Below are 24759 nucleotides of genomic sequence, written 5' to 3' on the forward strand. Positions count from 1 at the left end.
CTAATTAGAGCTATCCTAGTGATATAAAAGTTGGGATTCATGCTTTGGTCTAGGGTACAGTATATTACTGTAATTAAAACTTTTTGACAGTGAGTGCGATCAATGAGTGGAACAGGCTGCCATGAGAGGTGGTGAGTTTTCCTTCAATGGAAGTCTTCAAACAGAGGCTGGACATACATCTGTCTGGGATGATTTAGTGAATCCTTTGAGCAGGGGGTTGGACCAGATGGCCCAGGAGATCCCTTCCAACTCTACCATTCTATGATTAGGCAGGTTCAACCAAAAACTAAGGGCTTGGTGTTTTACACGGGTAATGCCTTTCATTTATGTGCCAGTTGTACACTTTAGTAGAAGATATCTTCCTTGACCACCATAAATCTGGCAAAACAGGATATAGTGCACAGAGAATAGCAAGCGAACATGGAGGAGAAAAGCTTCTGACTCCCCAACAAAGAGAGAACTACAGAGCCACATAGTTCTCTCAGGGTTCGGAGCACATCAGTCTATGAATGCTCTTCAAAATGATTTAGAGGGGATTGGTCACCAGGTTTTTTCATACCCCTTGTGAGAGAAGCATGATGTCCTGATTCCAGTGATGTATCACTTACTGGGCTGTTTGCTCCAATTTTGATATAGTCCCTGTTATCTTTGTTACAGATCTACCAGTTCTCTGAATGCTGATTAGCAGCTTTCTGTGTACAACATGCATAGGTAGAAAGCTGCCAATCAGTGGTGTAGGGCTGGGTTATGGAGAACTATATATCAGCAGGTTTACTAACACTGTAGTGATAATCTCCTGCTGATAAAACTGTGCCTTTATCAAAACTACAGGAAGCAGCCCAGTAAGTAACACATCCGTGAAATCAGGGTCTCTCTCTAAATTATGCTGCTCTCAGACTAGTTGGCAAAAAACTAGTGATAGATTCCCTTTAAGGAAGCAGTTGGAGAGAACTGACACTGCAGTCCTTCCTGACTGCACACAATTTTTAACAAGATGTCACCTTGCTAAAAAGTACATTTTATAGTCAGAAAAGTATGGTAAATCACTGGTAGAAACTTCCAATATTATAACGCCTACAGAAATCTCTGGAGTCAAGCACTACCACACATTTTTAATAAAGCATCATTTTAGTCTATCATTAATAAAATTAAGGGTTCAATTCATCATTGGCATTTTTTTCAGTGACCTTTGTTTTTGTTTTGTGGTACTGCAATTTTTTGTTTTGCGCCAAGTTCTTTAAAGTGGCTTAGCCATTTTGATGAATTTTTTGCAAAATTACAGATGCTCTATTTTTTTACGTATTATTGTCTATTTTTGTGACTAAAAGTGACACAATCCTGTAAAACAAGCACAGGTTAGTCTTAGGAAAAAAAATAAAATTATAAAGGTTTTGTACCACCACTAGGGTATTGGCGTACAGTTGTGTATAAAAATTTGGCATCTTTTAAAGTTGCAAAAATTGAATTAGGCTATAACATCTGGTTAACCAAAACTACGCCCATAATGCAGAATTAATAAAAGATATTAAAAAAAGGACAAAACCAGGTAAAGCTAACTTAAAAAAGGATGCAAAATAAATGATGAATAAAACGTAAAGCAAGTATAACAACTACCAGAAAAAAGGCGCAAAGACAATGATATATTGGGGGCTTAGATGTTTTATTGATTATGTGTGAATAAGTCTGAAAATTTCTGTAGGAGGTATACAAGATAAATTTATAGTCCCTTTTCAGTCTCAGGGTCGAGGGTCATTTTAATATAGCAATGTTATTGTGGATGTGAGGACAAAACAAAAGCTCGAGGAGATGGGAATCTAATGGAAGTAGCAGATGAAGATCCTACAAAGAGTCCACCACCAGTGACTCAAGGATCCATTACTAGAAGATGGAAATGTAATTTCCAGTTGAGAGGGGATACTTCTGTACATCTACGGTTCATCTTAAATATCACTTCTTGGGCTACAGAATACATCACATTTATCTTACAAGTGTCTATAAAGACTTTATGCGGGTCAAAGATCAGTCTTTATTTTGTCAGCAGCTGCCACTTCTGCAACCAGCTGTCAACTAGAAAGGAACAAAACAGCAGAGAAACCACCTGGCCTGGTCAATGTCTCCTGGCCTCCTGGCCTTGAAACGGGGGACGTTACATGAAGTATCACAATACCTCAACAGCTGTAGTTACTCACCGGCCACTTGAAGTGAAAGGGGACTCGTACAGGGCTGCTGACCGCTATGGCCGCTGGATCCACAGCCATCAAGTCGCCAAGGGCTGTTCCAAATGTGCAAGGAGGATCCGGAGAGACCACGGGCTGGGCATGTTTAAGACACACTCGGAAGAAGATGTGACAGGAGCGACCAGCTACGCAAACACTTCGGGGACTGCTGAAAGAATGGACCTTCAGTTCAAACACTCCGGCTGCCTCCACCTGGGAATATAGAAACAGTAGTTGGACCAGCAGGTAGTCATTGACAAGTGCTGATGATGGTTCTTCAAGATAAGGAACATTAAAGACAAGCCAGTCAAAATTGTTACTCATGTATTGGACCACCAGGTCGCCCTTGACAAGAGCTGATAATGATTCTTTAGAATTAGGAACACCGAAGACCAACTAGTCAAAATTGTTACCCATGTATTGGACCACCAGGTCGCCCTTGAAAAGAACTGATGATGATTTTTTTAGGATAAGGAACTCTGAAGACCATCCAGTCAAAATTGTTACTCATATATTGGACCACCAGGTAGTCATAGACAAGAGCTGATGATGGCTCTTCAAGATAAAGAACACCGAAGACAAACCAGTCAAAATTGTTACCCATGTGTTGCACCACCAGGTAGTCATTGCATTGACAATAGCTGATGATAGTTCTTCAAGAAAAGGAACACTGAAAACCAACCAGTCAAAATTGAAGCCCATGTATTGTACCACCAGGTAGTCAGTGACAAGAACTGATGATGGTTCTTTAAGATAAGGAACACTGAAGACCAACTAATCGAAATTGTTACCCATGTCTTGCTAATATCACTACCTTTATACAGTGCAAAACCATATACTGCACCAGAGCTATTTAATCTAGATCAGAGAACAAATGGACCAAAACCATCTATATTGCGAGTCTTTTGCAAGGGGGATAGACGATGTGAGAAATCAAATCCAAAGTATTCAAATATGAAATTATCATGTAGCATAGACGTAACCAGGTATGACCGACTGATGTTACAAAAGTTGCTCTGTTGAATGTATATTTTGGGATGGTTGGTACTCACCATTGGTAGGAACAGTAGCACCACCAGAAGCAGTGGAGTGTTTTCTGTCATGGTATCGACGTTCACGTGTAAATCTCAGGGCTGAAGCTGAAGCCAACGAAGTCCTACTAGAGGGATTGAATTGAAGAATTAGGCAGGTGTCTCCACGAAGCAAAGTGTAGAGAAAAAGGATAAGAGTATTTGAGCAAATGTCAAGAGTTATCCAAGCTGGTGGTAGACGTGGTGTGGGTATATACGCCAGGCAGATAAAAGTATATCTCAGCCTAGGAAAGTTTATGAAATAGAAAGTATATCAGCCTGGCAGGCTTTGTAGGCATCTGGATGAGTTTTCCTTTAGAAGTGATGTGTCCGGATCAGGCAGGCATCGCTGATGGGCATGCTCTCTATTGAATCCTGTGTGGTCTTTTGTCCTCAGAGCTTGTCTGCTTTGGCTGTGACTAAAGTTCTTCTAAGTCAATCCTGGGGCTTTATACAGAGCCTCCTGGTGTTACATAGCTCCCTCCCTCACTCCCCCTACAAATTTAACCTCCCCTCCTCCTCCTCCCTCCTTTCTATCCTTTCCTCCACACATCACACTTTTCTTTGATCAGCTTTCTGAAGACCATGAAGAAAACAAATTAAAGTCTTATCCTAAACAACAGGAGCAATGGCTTCACCCTGGACCACAGCTCCTGGGGATCTGTATTGTCAGAAGATCCAAAGCATGGACTAAAAATGGGACCGTGATGTAATGTATTCCTCTAATGCGACACATATTTATAATATTTATAAACCATTGTGCAGAATTATAAACATAAAAAATGAGAGCTTTATCAGTCACCGCACAGTCCCCGCACAGCCCAGCACAATCCCGCACAGTACTTGCACAGCCAAGCACAGTACCTGCACAGCCTAGCACAGTACCTGCACAGCCCGGCATAATCCCCGCACAGTACCTGCACAGCCCAGCACAGTCCCACACAGCCCAGCCTTGTCCCGTACAGCCCGGCACAGGACAGCACAGTCCCACACAGCCTGGCATAGTCCCGCACAGCCCGGCACAGGACAGCACAGTCCCACACAGCCCGGCATAGTCCCACACAGCCCGGCATAGTCCCCGCACAGTACCTGCACAGCCCAACACAGTCCCACACAGTACCTGCAAAGCCCAGCAGAGTCCCACACAGCCCGGCAAGTCCTGCACAGCCAAGCACAGTCCCACACAGCCCAGCATAGTCCCCGCACAGTACCTGCAAAGTCCAGCACAGTCCCGCACAGCCCGGCACAGTCTTCGCACAGGCCAGCACAGCCCGGCACAGTCTTCACACAGGCCAGCACAGTCCTGCACAGCCCGGCACAGGCCAGCACAGTCCCGCACAGTCCATTACTCGCATTTCCCATAGACTTACATTGGACTCGCTACTCATTACGAGTACCTGAGTATTAGGAGGTACTCGTAACGAGTACAGCGAATCCGAATACTTCACTTCTCGCTCATCCCTAGCTGAAACCTGACTGATGTAAATTTGTCCCCCAGAAATATGACAACATTTCACATTATTTTTGGGAGATTGTATGTGGCTCAAAAATTGAACAATGGGGACAATATTCTGAAGAAAAATTCTACCTTCTTGGACATACAGTTGTGGCCAGAAGTATTTACACCCCTGCAATTCTGTCAGATAATACTCAGTTTCTTCCTGAAAATGATTGCAAACACAAATTCTTTGGTATTATTATCTTCATTTAATTTGTCTTAAATGAAAAAACACAAAAAGAATTGTCCTAAATCCAAATTGGATATAATTCCACACCAAACATAAAAAAGAGGGTGGACAAAAGTATTGGCACTGTTCGAAAAATCATGTGATGCTTCTCTAATTTGTGTAATTAACAGCACCTGTAACTTACCTGTGGCACCTAACAGGTGTTGGCAATTACTAAATCACACTTGCAGCCAGTTGACATGGATTAAAGTTGACTCAACCTCTGTCCTGTGTCCTTGTGTGTACCACATTGAGCATGGAGAAAAGAAAGAAGACCAAAGAACTGTCTGAGGACTTGAGAAACCAAATTGTGAGGAAGCATGAGCAATCTCAAGGCTACAAGTCCATCTCCAAAGACCTGAATGTTCCTGTGTCTACCGTGCGCAGTGTCATCAAGAAGTTTAAAGCCCATGGCACTGTGGCTAACCTCCCTAGATGTGGACGGAAAAGAAAAATTGACAAGAGATTTCAACGCAAGATTGTGCGGATGTTGGATAAAGAACCTCGACTAACATCCAAACAAGTTAAAGCTGCCCTGCAGTCCGAGGGTACAACAGTGTCAACCCGTACTATCCGTCGGCATCTGAATGAAAAGGGACTGTATGGTAGGAGACCTAGGAAGATCCCACTTCTTACCCCGAGACATAAAAAAGCCAGGCTGGAGTTTGCCAAAACTTACCTGAAAAAGCCTAAAACGTTTTGGAAGAATGTTCTCTGGTCAGATGAGACAAAAGTAGAGCTTTTTGGGCAAAGGCATCAACATAGAGTTTACAGGAGAAAAAAAGAGGCATTCAAAGAAAAGAACACGGTCCCTACAGTCAAACATGGCGGAGGTTCCCTGATGTTTTGGGGTTGCTTTGCTGCCTCTGGCACTGGACTGCTTGACCGTGTGCATGGCATTATGAGGTCTGAAGACTACCAACAAATTTTGCAGCATAATGTAGGGCCCAGTGTGAGTAAGCTGGGTCTCCCTCAGAGGTCATGGGTCTTCCAGCAGGACAATGACCTAAAACACACTTCAAAAAGCACTAGAAAATGGTTTGAGAGAAAGCACTGGAGACTTCTAAGGTGGCCAGCAATGAGTCCAGACCTGAATCCCATAGAACACCTGTGGAGAGATCTAAAAATGGCAGTTTGGAGAAGGCACCCTTCAAATATCAGGGACCTGGAGCAGTTTGCCAAAGAAGAATGGTCTAAAATTCCAGCAGAGCATTGTAAGAAACTCATTGATGGTTACCGGAAGCGGTTGGTCGCAGTTATTTTGGCTAAAGGTTGTGCAACCAAGTATTAGGCTGAGGGTGCCAGTACTTTTGTCTGGCCCATTTTTGGAGTTTTGTGTGAAATGATCAATGTTTTGCTTTTTGCTTCATTCTCTTTTGTGTTTTTTCATTTAAGACAAATTAAATGAAGATAATAATACCAAAGAATTTGTGTTTGCAATCATTTTCAAGAAGAAACTGAGTATTATCTGACAGAATTGCAGGGGTGTCAATAATTTTGGCCAAAACTGTAGGAGAAATCAGTGTCTTCTACATTGGTCAGAACTGAGAATCCTGACAAAAATAGGACCGGTGCCTCCAGGCATCATTTTAGAACCATATAACGCCTCTTATAGGCTCTATTAAAAACCATGATATGGTGCTGGATTTGTGTCACTACAAACAGCACCTGTGCCCACTGACAGACAACAGGGTCCATTGCTTTCTACTGAGGTGTCCGTCATCTACACGGAAAGAATGGTGACAAGGCTTCCTTACAGAACCTTCCATCAGACTCTTACACTGGTTGATTTCATAGAATCGTAGAGTTGGAAGGGACCTCCTGGGCCATCTGGTCCAACCTCGTGCTCAAAGCAGGATTCGCTAAATCATCCCAGACAGATGTCTGTCCAGCCTCTGTTTGAAGACTTCCATTGAAGGAGAACTCACCACCTCTCGTGGCAGCCTGTTCCACTCATTGATCACGCTGTCAAAATTTTTTTTCTAATATCTAATCTGTGTCTCCTCCCATTCAGTTTCATCCCATTGCTTCTAGTCTTTCCTTGTGCAAATGAGAATAAAGTTGATCCTTCTACAATGTGACAGCCCTTCAGATATTTGTAGACAGCTATTAAGTCTCCTCTCAGTCTTCTCTTTTGCAAACTAAACATTCCCAAATCCTGCAACCTTTCCTCATAAGACAGGGTTTGCAGACCGGTTACCATTCTGGTCGCTCTTTTCTTAACTTGCTCCAGTTTGTTGATGTCTTTTTTAAAATGTGGTGCCCAAAACTGGACACAATATTCCAGATGAGGTCTGACCAAAGAGGAGTAGAGGGCAATAATGACTTCACATGATCTAGACTGTATGCTTCTGTTAATACATCCTAGAATTGCATTTGCCTTTTTTGCTGCTGCATCACACTCTTGACTCATATTCAGTCTGTGATCTATTAGTATACCCAAGTCTTTTTCACATGTGCTGTTGCTTAGGCCTATTCCTCCCATTCTGTATATGCTTTTTTCATTTTTATTGCCCAGATGTAGTACTTTTGCATTTTTCCCTGTTAAAAACCATTCTGTTAGTTGCTGCCCACTTCTCCAGTTTATTTATATCTTTCTGAATCCTCTCTCTCTCTTCTCTAGTATTAGCTATCCCTCCTAGCTTTGTGTCATCAGCAAATTTAATCAGTTTACCCTCAATTCCTTCATCTAAATAGTTGATAAAGATGTTGAACAATACAGGGCCCAGGACAGAGCCCTGTGGTACCCCACTTGAGACATTCTTCCAACTGGATGTGCAGCCATTTACGACCACTCTTTGGGTCCGATCACTAAGCCAGTTATGAATCCACCTAACAGTTGCTTTGTCCATTCCATACTTAGTCATTTTTTCAATAAGGATTGTATGAGATACTTTGTCAAATGCTTTGCTGAAGTCAAGATATACTATATCTACAGCATTTCCTTGATCCACCCAATCAGTGATTCCGTCAAAGAAGGAAATTAAGTTAGTCTGACATGACTTATTAGTTACAAACCCATGCTGACTCTGTTTGTTAAAGGGGTTCTCCGATCACATGATATTTAGAACCTATCTTGAAGAAGGATCATTAATATCAAATCCGTAGGGGGTCCGACATCTGGCAGCCGCACCGATCAGTCGTTATTAGCCATGTGTGACCATTATGTGTAGTGGCCACTGCCGGTTTACTAGAAAGCTTGACCTAGGGTACTGGGAAAGGAGTCTAAAACCAGCTATACACCTTTGATAGTCCTGACATTAACAGCTATTTCTCTCAAACATGCATATGTTTTATAGACAGAAAAGTGAAATAAGCCTCTGCCAAGCACACCGGCTCTTTTCTGGTGAGCATAAAAGGATTGGGTAAATTGAGATCCAACATGCCCGACCTTTCTATTCATTGAGGAAACCATCTTACGTGGAAGGTTGGAGGTTTGACTGACCGATCTAACATGGCAGGCCAGCAATGACAAATATGCCTCCATTGCTTCTGGAATAGGCCGCACTTCTGAGAACGTATATATGGTGTACGCCGAACAGTGCGCTCGCTTCTGGGGTCGTCCATAAACTATTCAAGCATCAGAAGTATATGTAGTATAGGTATCGGATGAAGCTTGCTATAGGATATCACATAACCCGGCCCCATTGTGGTTACTGTTGGCCTCATATTATCTATATGGCGTATGTCAGATACTATCCATAATACATAAGAGCTGCACCTATCCCGTTACTTACACAATGCGCACACTTCCCCCTGACGTGTGTCACACTCACCTCCCCATTATTAAGGTGTGTGTTTGTTAATGATGTGTGTGTATGAAGGGGGCACTCTGTAATGGAGAGAACTTGTTATGGTTGGCTGGGGGTCTTTTGTTATAGCCAGTGAATAGGATGAGAGGGGTGGGGGTGGGGGTCTCAGCTGTATGCTAATAGGAGGCACCTGTCCCTCTCACCCCAGCACACTTCTTGTGTCTCACCTCACTTTCTCCAGCATCCTGCTTCCTTCCTTCTGTCTCTTTGTCTTTGTCCCGGCCCCTGCAAATCTTGCGTCCCCTTTTGTTCTCTTATTACAAGGTTCAGGGCCCCCTATAATGTCGTTGACAACCCATCCGAACATGAACTCTAAACCCCCGACCCCAGATACATAGATTCTTGTTCTTGTTCCTTCAATTTCAACCCCAAATATTGAGCTGAACCTCTATGACACCACCCACAGCGTACCCCTCAACGACACCTACAGTCTGCTCCCCTCCTGCTAGCTTTGTATCATTAGATCAGCAAAATAAAATGAAGTTGGGACCCCTCCATGTCGTCCCCTTCTGTTTATCATTGTGCCTTAAAAATGGGATTAAGGGGAATAATAGGGATCACTTTAGTTTCCTAAAGAGAAAGAGCTCAGACCAGCTTCTGAATAATAATTATCCGGACGCGCGCCTGATGGGGGGAGGAATCCCAGTATACACAGCCCCTTCTCTCATCTATATGTGGTGGAGCCCTTCCCCCGCTGTCAGTTGTTTGCATATAAATGACAGATTATTCCTGGTGTCCTCATATCAGGAGATCTGCGATCAGAAACTACACAATATATTCAGCGTATCCAAAAAACTCAAATGTGGACCCCCAAAAACCTTGGTCTCATGAATTAATTAAAACTGTACCCATTAAATTATGGGGGGCTCCAGACCCTCCTCCCTGATCATCGATGTAGGAATATGATCGGCGATCATTCATTTTGATCTTCACATGAAACCCTTCACAGTGCCAGCGTCAGCAGACCCCCGTGCTCTCTCCGCGCCGACTACAGATTTACGCAGACCCTTGACTAACAAACTCCCATTCTCTGCTTTCGTTTCTTCCTTTTTCTCCTTCCTAACGAGAACTTTTTTAAAAAAAATTGTCAATATGGTGATTCTGCCTGATAAACATAACATTTTATTAGTTCAGAAAGTCACGAGCGTAGCTATGCCAAATGTGTTAAAGGCCTTTTCCCAAACCTGCCTGCAGTGCTTTACTCCTCCTCCCCTGGTCCAATACTGTGTCTTTGCTGCTGCTCCCAGTGTCTGTTATTTACTGCAAGCGACCTTGATGTTGTGACAGTGCTGCAGCCAATCAGTGAGGTTAGTGGCTCTGAGCAGCCTGGGCCGGCAACTCGGGAAGAGACACTGAACGCAGTGATTGTCTGCAGTGGCCAAAATCGCCATGTAGCCCCACACTTAGGCTACTTCCACATTAGCGTTTTTTATAGAAACGCATGCAAAAAACGCACCATGCGTTTGTGGTTTTTAGGCGCAAGCATTTTAACCAGTTTCAAGCCATGTTAACACTTAAAATGCATGCGATTTCAAACGCAGGAATGCACATGTCCATACGCACGCCTGCGTTCCCGTAGACTGTAATGCGTTATTTTGTCGCATTCCGTGCGCAAGTGTGCACATGCGTATTTTTGACGCCGTTGGACGGACCCAAAACTGCAACAGGTTGCGTCTGGCGCGCCTGGGCGCACACCTTAAAAAACCGCATGCGCATAAAAATGCATGCGAACGCGTGCAGAGGCTAGACCATGCGCACGCCATGTTAAACATAGCTACGCATGACGCATGGACGCGCACGATGCGCTGCGCAAAAACCGCTAATGTGAAACCAGCCTTAATGGAGCATTCATAGCCCCTTGCGCCATTTATCACCAAGAGGATTAATAACCTGCCGGATGGTAGCGCTACATGGAGCATGGTAGGGGCCCCCACCATAAAGAAATGTGCATTTAAAGGGGGTTTTCACATGGTAAATTCTTAGCAGTGAGGGATGACTGACAATAGTGGTCCCCAGTTCTGTGTGGCAAGTCTCGGGAGGGTATGAGAACACCTGAGGAGGCGACAAGGTCCAGGATACCTGCGACTTATAGAGTTTCTGGCATCGGTGAGAATCGCTAGCGATCACAACCAGTCGTCAGGAACAGGAAGATCCAGCGATCGTGGTGGATGTGGCCATGACAGGCTGTGGGTATATATATATCATCATGTAGTAAGTGTTGGGGGCAGCCCCTCACATCTAGCAGGAGGTGAGGGTGCAGTGGGGTCGCTATCTTTTGTCTGGCTCTGTGTATAGGAGGAGGGGGGTATTGGTGTCCCCTGGGCCACATGGCTGCTGCTACAGCTCTGACACATGGCGGGGAGGGGGCAGATTGACAAACTGTTGTTCTTCTCAAGTCCCCATTGTAATGGTAATGGCAGGGACGCGTGTCTCAGCTGCGGCCTCCTCCATCCGCCCCACAACAAAGGCCAGCGGCTCCGCGCCGACATCTGGCCCGGGCGGCAGCAGGGCGCTCAGTTACCCGGCAACACGTGTCCGCGGCCACAGAGGAGGCGACAAGTCACAGCACCCGCAATATGTCAGCCACAGGGTGGTGTCCGCTCCGAGGGGATAGTGTACAGATATAATCACTGAGGAGGGTGTTATACCGATATAATAATCACTGAGGAGGAGATTATACCGATATAATAATCACTGAGGAGGAGATTATACCGATATAATAATCACTGAGGAGGAGATTATACCGATATAATAATCACTGAGGAGGATGTTATACCGATATAATAATCACTGAGGAGGATGTTATACCGATATAATAATCACTGAGGAGGATGTTATACCGATATAATAATCACTGAGGAGGATGTTATACCGATATAATAATCACTGAGGAGGGTGTTATACCGATATAATAATCACTGAGGAGGATGTTATACCGATATAATAATCACTGAGGAGGATGTTATACCGATATAATAATCACTGAGGAGGGTGTTATACCGATATAATCACTGAGGAGGAGATTATACCGATATAATAATCACTGAGGAGGATGTTATACCGATATAATAATCACTGAGGAGGGTGTTATACCGATATAATAATCACTGAGGAGGATGTTATACCGATATAATAATCACTGAGGAGGATGTTATACCGATATAATAATCACTGAGGAGGGTGTTATACCGATATAATAATCACTGAGGAGGATGTTATACCGATATAATAATCACTGAGGAGGATGTTATACCGATATAATAATCACTGAGGAGGATGTTATACCGATATAATAATCACTGAGGAGGATGTTATACCGATATAATAATCACTGAGGAGGAGATTATACCGATATAATAATCACTGAGAAGGGTGTTATACCGATATAATCACTGAGGAGGAGATTATACCGATATAATAATCACTGAGGAGGATGTTATACCGATATAATAATCACTGAGGAGGATGTTATACCGATATAATAATCACTGAGGAGGATGTTATACCGATATAATAATCACTGAGGAGGATGTTATACCGATATAATAATCACTGAGGAGGGTGTTATACCGATATAATAATCACTGAGGAGGAGATTATACCGATATAATAATCACTGAGGAGGAGATTATACCGATATAATAATCACTGAGGAGGATGTTATACCGATATAATAATCACTGAGGAGGATGTTATACCGATATAATAATCACTGAGGAGGATGTTATACCGATATAATAATCACTGAGGAGGGTGTTATACCGATATAATAATCACTGAGGAGGATGTTATACCGATATAATAATCACTGAGGAGGATGTTATACCGATATAATAATCACTGAGGAGGGTGTTATACCGATATAATCACTGAGGAGGAGATTATACCGATATAATAATCACTGAGGAGGATGTTATACCGATATAATAATCACTGAGGAGGATGTTATACCGATATAATAATCACTGAGGAGGATGTTATACCGATATAATAATCACTGAGGAGGAGATTATACCGATATAATAATCACTGAGGAGGATGTTATACCGATATAATAATCACTGAGGAGGATGTTATACCGATATAATAATCACTGAGGAGGATGCTATACCGATATAATAATCACTGAGGAGGATGTTATACCGATATAATCACTGAGGAGGAGATTATACCGATATAATAATCACTGAGGAGGATGTTATACCGATATAATAATCACTGAGGAGGATGTTATACCGATATAATAATCACTGAGGAGGATGTTATACCGATATAATAATCACTGAGGAGGATGTTATACCGATATAATAATCACTGAGGAGGGTGTTATACCGATATAATAATCACTGAGGAGGAGATTATACCGATATAATAATCACTGAGGAGGAGATTATACCGATATAATAATCACTGAGGAGGATGTTATACCGATATAATAATCACTGAGGAGGATGTTATACCGATATAATAATCACTGAGGAGGATATTATACCGATATAATAATCACTGAGGAGGATATTATACCGATATAATAATCACTGAGGAGGATGTTATACCGATATAATAATCACTGAGGAGGATGTTATACCGATATAATAATCACTGAGGAGGATGTTATACCGATATAATAATCACTGAGGAGGATATTATACCGATATAATAATCACTGAGGAGGATATTATACCGATATAATAATCACTGAGGAGGAGATTATACCGATATAATAATCACTGAGGAGGATGTTATACCGATATAATAATCACTGAGGAGGATGTTATACCGATATAATAATCACTGAGGAGGATGTTATACCGATATAATAATCACTGAGGAGGATGCTATACCGATATAATAATCACTGAGGAGGATGTTATACCGATATAATCACTGAGGAGGAGATTATACCGATATAATAATCACTGAGGAGGATGTTATACCGATATAATAATCACTGAGGAGGATGTTATACCGATATAATAATCACTGAGGAGGATGTTATACCGATATAATAATCACTGAGGAGGATGTTATACCGATATAATAATCACTGAGGAGGGTGTTATACCGATATAATAATCACTGAGGAGGAGATTATACCGATATAATAATCACTGAGGAGGAGATTATACCGATATAATAATCACTGAGGAGGATGTTATACCGATATAATAATCACTGAGGAGGATGTTATACCGATATAATAATCACTGAGGAGGATATTATACCGATATAATAATCACTGAGGAGGATATTATACCGATATAATAATCACTGAGGAGGATGTTATACCGATATAATAATCACTGAGGAGGATGCTATACCGATATAATAATCACTGAGGAGGATATTATACCGATATAATAATCACTGAGGAGGAGTTTATACCGATATAATAATCACTGAGGAGGATGTTATACCGATATAATAATCACTGAGGAGGATGCTATACCGATATAATAATCACTGAGGAGGATGTTATACCGATATAATAATCACTGAGGAGGATGTTATACCGATATAATAATCACTGAGGAGGATGTTATACCGATATAATAATCACTGAGGAGGAGATTATACCGATATCATAATCACTGAGGAGGAGATTATACCGATATAATAATCACTGAGGAGGATGTTATACCGATATAATAATCACTGAGGAGGATATTATACCGATATAATAATCACTGAGGAGGATATTATACCGATATAATAATCACTGAGGAGGATGTTATACCGATATAATAATCACTGAGGAGGGTGTTATACCGATATAATAATCACTGAGGAGGGTGTTATACCGATATAATAATCACTGAGGAGGGTGTTATACCGATATAATAATCACTGAGGAGGAGATTATACCGATATAATAATCACTGAGGAGGAGATTATACCGATATAATAATCACTGAGGAGGATGTTATACCGATATAATAATCACTGAGGAGGATGTTATACCTATATAATAATCACTGAGGAGGGTGTTATACCGATATAATAATCACTGAGGAGGATATTATACCGATATAATAATCACTGAGGAGGAGATTATACCGATATAATAATCACTGAGGAGGATGTTATACCGATATAATAATCACTGAGGAGGGTGTTATACCTATATAATAATCACTGAGGAGGATGTTATACCGATATCATAATCACTGAGGAGGATGTTATACCGATATAATAATCACTGAGGAGGATGTTATACCGATATAATAATCACTGAGGAGGATGTTATACCGATATAATAATCACTGAGGAGGGTGTTATACCGATATCATAATCACTGAGGAGGGTGTTATACCGATATCATAATCACTGAGGAGGGTGTTATACCGATATAATAATCACTGAGGAGGGTGTTATACCGATATAATAATCACTGAGGAGGATGTTATACCGATATCATAATCACTGAGGAGGGTGTTATACCGATATCATAATCACTGAGGAGGATGTTATACCGATATAATAATCACTGAGGAGGATGTTATACCGATATAATAATCACTGAGGAGGGTGTTATACCGATATCATAATCACTGAGGAGGGTGTTATACCGATATCATAATCACTGAGGAGGGTGTTATACCGATATCATAATCACTGAGGAGGATGTTATACCGATATCATAATCACTGAGAAGGATGTTATACCGATATAATAATCACTGAGGAGGGTGTTATACCGATATCATAATCACTGAGGAGGATGTTATACCGATATAATAATCACTGAGGAGGATGTTATACCGATATAATAATCACTGAGGAGGATGTTATACCGATATAATAATCACTGAGGAGGATGTTATACCGATATAATAATCACTGAGGAGGAGATTATACCGATATAATAATCACTGAGGAGGATGTTATACCGATATAATAATCACTGAGGAGGATGTTATACCGATATAATAATCACTGAGGAGGATGTTATACCGATATAATAATCACTGAGGAGGATGTTATACCGATATAATAATCACTGAGGAGGAGATTATACCGATATAATAATCACTGAGGAGGATGTTATACCGATATAATAATCACTGAGGAGGATGTTATACCGATATAATCACTGAGGAGGAGATTATACCGATATAATAATCACTGAGGAGGGTGTTATACCGATATAATAATCACTGAGGAGGGTGTTATACCGATATAATAATCACTGAGGAGGAGATTATACCGATATAATAATCACTGAGGAGGATGTTATACCGATATAATAATCACTGAGGAGGAGATTATACCGATATAATAATCACTGAGGAGGATGTTATACCGATATAATAATCACTGAGGAGGATGTTATACCGATATAATAATCACTGAGGAGGAGATTATACCGATATAATAATCACTGAGGAGGATGTTATACCGATATAATCACTGAGGAGGAGATTATACCGATATAATAATCACTGAGGAGGATGTTATACCGATATAATAATCACTGAGGAGGATGTTATACCGATATAATAATCACTGAGGAGGAGATTTTACCGATATAATAATCACTGAGGAGGAGATTATACCGATATAATAATCACTGAGGAGGGTGTTATACCGATATAATAATCACTGAGGAGGATGTTATACCGATATAATAATCACTGAGGAGGATGTTATACCGATATAATAATCACTGAGGAGGATATTATACCGATATAATAATCACTGAGGAGGATGTTATACCGATATAATAATCACTGAGGAGGGTGTTATACCGATATAATCACTGAGGAGGAGATTATACCGATATAATCACTGAGGAGGGTGTTATACCGATATAATAATCACTGAGGAGGGTGTTATACCGATATAATAATCACTGAGGAGGGTGTTATACCGATATAATAATCACTGAGGAGGAGATTATACCGATATAATAATCACTGAGGAGGAGATTATACCGATATCATAATCACTGAGGAGGAGATTATACCGATATAATAATCACTGAGGAGGGTGTTATACCGATATAATAATCACTGAGGAGGAGATTATACCGATATAATAATCACTGAGGAGGATGTTATACCGATATAATAATCACTGAGGAGGATATTATACCGATATAATAATCACTGAGGAGGATATTATACCGATATAATAATCACTGAGGAGGATGTTATACCGATATAATAATCACTGAGGAGGATGCTATACCGATATAATAATCACTGAGGAGGATGTTATACCGATATAATAATCACTGAGGAGGAGATTATACCGATATAATAATCACTGAGGAGGATGTTATACCGATATAATAATCACTGAGGAGGATGTTATACCGATATAATAATCACTGAGGAGGATATTATACCGATATAATAATCACTGAGGAGGATATTATACCGATATAATAATCACTGAGGAGGATGTTATACCGATATAATAATCACTGAGGAGGATGCTATACCGATATAATAATCACTGAGGAGGAGATTATACCGATATAATAATCACTGAGGAGTATGCTATACCGATATAATAATCACTGAGGAGGAGATTATACCGATATAATAATCACTGAGGAGTATGCTATACCGATATAATAATCACTGAGGAGTATGCTATACCGATATAATCACTGAGGAGGGTGTTATACCGATATAATAATCACTGAGGAGGATGTTATACCTATATAATAATCACTGAGGAGGGTGTTATACCGATATAATAATCACTGAGGAGGATGTTATACCGATATAATAATCACTGAGGAGGATGTTATACCGATATAATAATCACTGAGGAGGATGTTATACCGATATCATAATCACTGAGGAGGATGTTATACCGATATCATAATCACTGAGGAGGGTGTTATACCGATATAATCACTGAGGAGGATGTTATACCGATATAATAATCACTGAGGAGGGTGTTATACCGATATCATAATCACTGAGGAGGGTGTTATACCGATATCATAATCACTGAGGAGGGTGTTATACCGATATCATAATCACTGAGGAGGGTGTTATACCGATATAATAATCACTGAGGAGGATGTTATACCGATATCAATCACTGAGGAGGGTGTTATACCGATATAATAATCACTGAGGAGGATGTTATACCGATATCATAATCACTGAGGAGGATGTTATACCGATATCATAATCACTGAGGAGGATGTTATACCGATATAATAATCACTGAGGAGGATGTTATACCGATATAATAATCACTGAGGAGGAGATTATACCGATATAATAATCACTGAGGAGGAGATTATACCGATATAATAATCACTGAGGAGGGTGTTATACCGATATAATAATCACTGAGGAGGGTGTTATACCGATATAATAATCACTGAGGAGGATATTATACCGATATAATAATCACTGAGGAGGAGATTATACCGATATAATAATCACTGAGGAGGGTGTTATACCGATATAATAATCACTGAGGAGGGTGTTATACCGATATAATAATCACTGAGGAGGGTGTTATACCGATATAATAATCACTGAGGAGGAGGTTATACCAATATAATAATCACTGAGGAGGATATTATACCGATATAATAATCACTGAGGAGGATGTTATACCGATATAATAATCACTGAGGAGGATGTTATACCGATATCATAATCACTGAGAAGGATGTTATACCGATATAATAATCACTGAGGAGGTGTCACGGGGGCTTAGTTCAACTAAGGCTGAAATACCCGGGGCCCCTGTGGTGTCCCTTTTACTAGGGGAAACCCTGTCTGACCCTCAACCCAGGGTTTTTGCTGAAGGTGCAAATGCCTGAGCCTCTGACCTTTCCTTATCTCCTGCTCAGCCCTGCACTTAACCCTCCACCCAGTGAGGAGTCACACCACCAAAGCTCCCACACAAATAATGACAGACAGGGAGAACTTAAACTGCACTGCGCCGCACACACACAGGAATAAACAGTAATGTGAACAGGGCACAACTAAACACAAATATGGGAAGGAGAAAGGATAACGACGGATCATACGACACCAGATATGAATCTCTCTCTCTTGAACACCTCCACTCCAGACCGGAACCACTTGGTATGAAACACAAGCTATAATCGGCGACGCCCATATGCCAGTATGACTATTTAAAGATCGTGGGCGTGACTAACCTTCCAACCTGGTCTCCAGCAGGATTAACCCCCGAGAGCCTGAAGATCAAACCGGCGCCACTGAGGCTATAGTGGCTGGAGGTGGAACTACCTCTGCCTGCCGGATGCTGTGGTGTGAACAGCGTCCGACATGACAGTACCCCGTCTTCTACGAGGGACCCCAGGGCCCTCAAGACTCATAGGACCCGGCTTGTCCGGATGACGACGGTGAAAAGAACTGACCAGCCGATCCGCATGTATGTCTGAGGCTGGAACCCAAGACCTCTCCTCTGGACCATACCCCCGCCAGTGCACCAAATACTGAAGAGTACGGCGTACTACTCGAGAGTCCACCACCTTGGCGACCTCGAACTCTAACTCGCCATCCACCATGACTGGAGGTGGCATCGGCGTCGTGTCCACCAAGCCTACCACCTTTTTCAATAAAGCCCTGTGAAAAACGTTATGTATTCTGTACACCGCAGGAAGTTCCAACCGATAAGCCACTGGGTTAATGATGGCAGAAATCCTAAAAGGCCCAATAAACCTTGGACCCAGTTTTAAAGATGGGATTTTGAGTTTTATGTTCTTTGTAGCTAACCACACCCATTCACCCACACACAGGTCCGGACCTGGCACGCGTCTACTGTCAGCCACCCGTTTGTACCTGGCACTCATGCTCAACAAACGCTGTTTCACCCGCCTCCAGACTGATGACAATTGGGCTCCTAGCTGATCCTCCTCCGGGACACCCCCGGAGTCACCCTGACGTAAGGTACAAAACTGAGGATGTTGACCGTACACACAAAAGTATGGAGACTCTCCTGATGACTCTTGGCGGTGATTATTTAATGCGAATTCGGCCAGAGGAAGGAAAGTAGACCACTCCTCCTGGTTGTCGGACACAAAGCATCGTAAATACTGTTCTAGATTTTGGTTCATGCGCTCAGTTTGTCCATTAGACTGTGGATGAAACGCCGATGAATGTGACAACTTGATCCCCAACCTAGAGCAAAAAGCTTTCCAAAACCTCGCCACAAATTGCGTACCCCTATCAGATACTATGTCAGACGGTACTCCGTGGAGTCTGACCACCTCCTTCACAAATACCTGAGCCAACGTCTTAGCATTGGGCAAAGAGGACAACGCCACAAAATGCGCCATCTTTGAAAAACGGTCAACCACCACCAGGATGACCGTGTTCCCTGCCGAGGCTGGCAAGTCAGTGATGAAATCCATGGAGATTTCTGTCCATGGCCTATTGGGTACCCCCAGAGGCTGTAGCGTGCCAGCAGGACGGGTTCGGGGTGACTTAGCCCTAGCGCACGTGATGCAAGCTGCCACGTACGAGACCACGTCCTGCCGGATTTTGGGCCACCAGAAACGACGCGATACCAGCTCTAAGGTGCCCTTCACCCCTGGGTGACCAGCCAGTACCGAATCGTGGTGTTCCTTCAACACCTTAGGCTGAAGATGCAGGGGTACAAATGATTTGTTGGCGGGAAGTCCTGGTGGTACCTCCTCTTGGGCCTCGGCAATCTCCGCCTCTACCTCAGTCGTGAGAGCCGAGACCACTACCCCTTTCTGGAGGATGGGTACCGGCTCTTCCCGAGGTTCTCCCCCCGGAAAACACCTAGACAAAGCATCCGCCTTGGTGTTTTTAGCCCCGGGACGGTACGTCACAAGAAAATTGAAACGAGTAAAAAACAATGCCCAGCGAGCCTGCCTAGGAGACAGACGCTTGGCCGACTCCAGGTAGAGCAGATTCTTATGGTTGGTGATAACTGTGACCTGGTGAGCCGCCCCCTCCAAGAAGTGTCGCCATTCCTCAAAAGCCAGTTTGATGGCCAACAACTCCCTGTTGCCGATATCATAATTCCGTTCGGCCGGCGACAGCTTCTTGGAGAAGTAGGCGCATGGATGCATCTCGCTCAAGGACGAGCCTTGAGACAGTACTGCCCCCACTCCCACCTCCGACGCATCAACCTCTACCACAAAAGGTTTAGACACGTCTGGTTGCACCAGAATGGGGGCTGAAGCAAAACTATTCTTCAGACGCTCAAATGCACGTATAGCCACCTCAGGCCAGTTCGCCAGATCGGCACCCTTCTTTGTCATGTCCGTGAGCGGTTTGGCGACAGTCGAAAAGTGTTTTATAAATTTCCTATAATAATTGGCAAACCCAAGGAACCGCTGGAGTGCTTTCAGACTCTCCGGCCTTTCCCATTGTAGCACCGCTTGCACCTTAGCGGTGTCCATTTTAAAACCGGCTGCGGACACAATATATCCCAAAAAGGGCAACTCCTGGACAAAAAATAAACATTTTTCCAGCTTAGCATAGAGCTGGTTCTCCCGGAGCAACTGTAACACCTGCCTAACATGCTCCAAATGAGTGTCCCGATCGCTAGAATAAATGAGGATATCATCCAGGTATACAATCACAAATCTCCCCAGGACATGAGCAAATACATCATTAATAAAATGTTGGAAAACGGCAGGCGCGGTGGTCAACCCAAACGGCATAACCAGACTCTCAAAATGACCTTCAGGAGTGTTAAACGCCGTCTTCCACTCATCCCCCTGACGGACCCTTATGAGGTTATACGCCCCCCTGAGGTCCAGCTTGGAAAACCATTTCGCCCCCGCTACCTGGTTGAACAAATCCGGGATCAACGGCATTGGGTAGGGATCACGGATAGTAATCTGGTTTAACTCTCGGAAATCCAGACACGGGCGTAACCCCCCATCTTTCTTCTTAATGAAGAAAAACCCCGCGGCTACAGGCGAGGACGAAGGCCGGATGTGACCTTTGCTCAGACTCTCCACGATGTAGTCTTTCAGAGCTTGTCTCTCAGGACCAGAAATATTAAACATCCTGGCCTTAGGTAATTTGGCCCCGGGTTTTAACCTAATAGCACAGTCATAGGCTCTATGTTGAGGCAGTTCTGAGCAACCCTTCTCAGAGAAAACATCCGCGAAATCCTGCAAAGCCTCCGGCAGGCTGGGCGTCACGGCGGACACACATGTGGCCAAGCAATTGTCTTGGCAGAAACCACTCCATTGTACTATGTCCTGAGTTTTCCAATCAATTACCGGGTTGTGCCTGGACAGCCATGGAAAACCCAGGACCATTTGAGCTGGGAGATTACGGAGGACCCTACATGTAACCGACTCAGAATGTAGGACCCCAATGTGGAGTTTCACCTCTGCCACAAACTCAGTAATCTCCCCTTGAGGGAGGGGAACAGCATTAATGGTCACCACCTGTATGGGGTGAGGAAGTTTTTCGATCTTAAACCCGGCGGTGTGTGCAAACTCCTCATCTATGAGATTGGTGGCGGAACCGCTATCCACAAACACTGATATAGGTAGCTCTCTGCCGGCGATAATAACCTTGGCAGGGAGCATACATTGAGATACCATCATGGAGGATATGCATACGCTCAGTTGGGTCTCCTCCATACCCTCTGAGCTTAACAGTTTTCCGCCGGTGTGACCCTCTTAGGTAGTACCGGGCAAACGTTAACATAATGACCTCCTTTACCACAGTAGAAACATGCTCCGGGCTTCCGGAATCCCGGAGCGCGAGGCTGAACCTGTGCCACGCCAGCAATCTGCATAGGTTCAGGGGACTCATCTACTTCAACCACACCTGCACCTCTGCTTTCCCCCAGAGGTAGCGTCTCCTGTGCCCCCTGACGAAAACGGCGATCAATACGTATCACCAAACTCATGGCAGACTCCAATGATGCCGGAGTCTCATACATCAGGAGGGCTTGTTTCACCCTCCCTGATACCCCATGAATAAACTGGCTCCGCAGTGCTGGGTCATTCCACTGTGTGTCTACAGCCCAGCGGCGAAATTCCGAACAATAGTCTTCTGCCAAGCGCTCCCCCTGGCGGAGGGCGCGGATTTTAGATTCCGCTAGAGCCAGTCGGTCAGGATCATCGTAAATGAGCCCGAGGGCAGAAAAAACATTATCGACCGAATGAAATGTAGCAGAGTCAGCTGGTAAGGAAAATGCCCATGCTTGGGGGTCACCACTCAGTAATGACAACACCAGCCCTACTCGCTGGGCCTCATTACCTGAGGAGATTGGCCGCATGCGGAAGTATAATTTGCAGGCCTCCCGAAATACGACAAATTTGCTGCGATCGCCTGAAAATCGTTCTGGCAGCGGAAACTTCGGCTCTGCACCGATACCTGCAGATGCCGTTTGCACCTTTGCTACTACCAGGCCCTGCTGCTGAACTGCCCCTTTCAACTCGGAGACCTGTATGGACAGCGCCGCCAACTGGCGGGTTATGGAATCTAATGGATCCATGGACTCCTGAAAAAATGTGGGCCGATTATAATGTCACGGGGGCTTAGTTCAACTAAGGCTGAAATACCCGGGGTCCCTGTGATGTCCCTTTTACTAGGGGAAACCCTGTCTGACCCTCAACCCAGGGTTTTTGCTGAAGGTGCAAATGCCTGAGCCTCCGACCTTTCCTTATCTCCTGCTCAGCCCTGCACTTAACCCTCCACCCTCCACCCAGTGAGGAGTCACACCACCAAAGCTCCCACACAAATATGACAGACAGGGAGAACTTAAACTGCACTGCGCCGCACACACACAGGAATAAACAGTAATGTGAACAGGGCACAACTAAACACAAATATGGGAAGGAGAAAGGATAACGACGGATCATACGACACCAGATACGAATCTCTCTCTCTTGAACACCTCCACTCCAGACAGGACCCACTTGGTATGAAACACAAGCTATAATCGGCGACGCCCATATGCCAGTATGACTATTTAAAGACCGTGGGCGTGACTAACCTTCCAACCTGGTCTCCAGCAGGATTAACCCCCGAGAGCCTGAAGATCAAACCGGCGCCACTGAGGCTATAGTGGCTGCAGGTGGAACTACCTCTGCCTGCCGGATGCTGTGGTGTGAACAGCGTCCGACATGACAGGAGGATGTTATACCGATATAATAATCACTGAGGAGGGTGTTATACCGATATAATAATCACTGAGGAGGATGTTATACCGATATAACAATCACTGAGGAGGATGTTATACCGATATAATAATCACTGAGGAGGAGGTTATACCGATATAATCACTGAGGAGGATGTTATACCGATATAATAATCATTGAGGAGGATGTTATACCGATATAATAATCACTGAGGAGGAGATTATACCGATATAATCACTGAGGAGGATGTTATACCGATATAATAATCACTGAGGAGGAGATTATACCGATATAATAATCACTGAGGAGGGTGTTATACCGATATAATAATAACTGAGGAGGAGATTATACCGATATAATCACTGAGGAGGATGTTATACCGATATAATAATCACTGAGGAGGAGATTATACCGATATAATAATCACTGAGGAGGATGTTATACCGATATAATAATCACTGAGGAGGGTGTTATACCGATATAATAATCACTGAGGAGGATGTTATACCGATATAATAATCACTGAGGAGGAGATTATACCGATATAATAATCACTGAGGAGGATGTTATACCGATATAATAATCACTGAGGAGGAGATTATACCGATATAATAATCACTGAGCACGGTGTTATACCGATATAATAATCACTGAGGAGGGTGTTATACCGATATAATAATCACTGAGGAGGAGATTATACCGATATAATAATCACTGAGGAGGATGTTATACCGATATAATAATCACTGAGGAGGATGTTATACCGATATAATAATCACTGAGGAGGATGTTATACCGATATAATAATCACTGAGCAGGATGTTATACCGATATAATAATCACT

At 43.0% G+C, this 24759-nt stretch overlaps 1 protein-coding gene across 3 annotated transcripts in view; it reads right to left on the bottom strand.

Moving 5' to 3' along the window:
* DLL3 (delta like canonical Notch ligand 3) overlaps nucleotides 1-23707 on the bottom strand; it is a 125329-nt gene extending 101622 nt beyond the window's left edge. Inside the window, exons 1-3 of one of the 3 annotated variants that reach the window (XM_073549011.1) lie at nucleotides 23644-23707; nucleotides 3269-3375; nucleotides 2190-2429 (exon numbers count right to left, since the gene is read on the bottom strand). In XM_073549011.1, coding sequence (XP_073405112.1) covers nucleotides 2190-2429; nucleotides 3269-3319 — 291 coding nt within the window. In that variant the 5' untranslated portion in view covers nucleotides 3320-3375; nucleotides 23644-23707. Of the gene's footprint in view, nucleotides 1-2189; nucleotides 2430-3268; nucleotides 4357-23643 lie in introns of those variants that run through there. The other 2 variants (XM_073549012.1, XM_073549010.1) reach the window with 2 other exon arrangements.
* Between the last annotated feature and the right edge of the window lie 1052 nt (nucleotides 23708-24759).

Source organism: Dendrobates tinctorius, unplaced genomic scaffold (genome assembly GCF_039654945.1).
Source record: "Dendrobates tinctorius isolate UK_male_01 unplaced genomic scaffold, ASM3965494v1 ptg000158l, whole genome shotgun sequence".
Taxonomy (NCBI): Eukaryota; Metazoa; Chordata; class Amphibia; order Anura; family Dendrobatidae; genus Dendrobates; species Dendrobates tinctorius.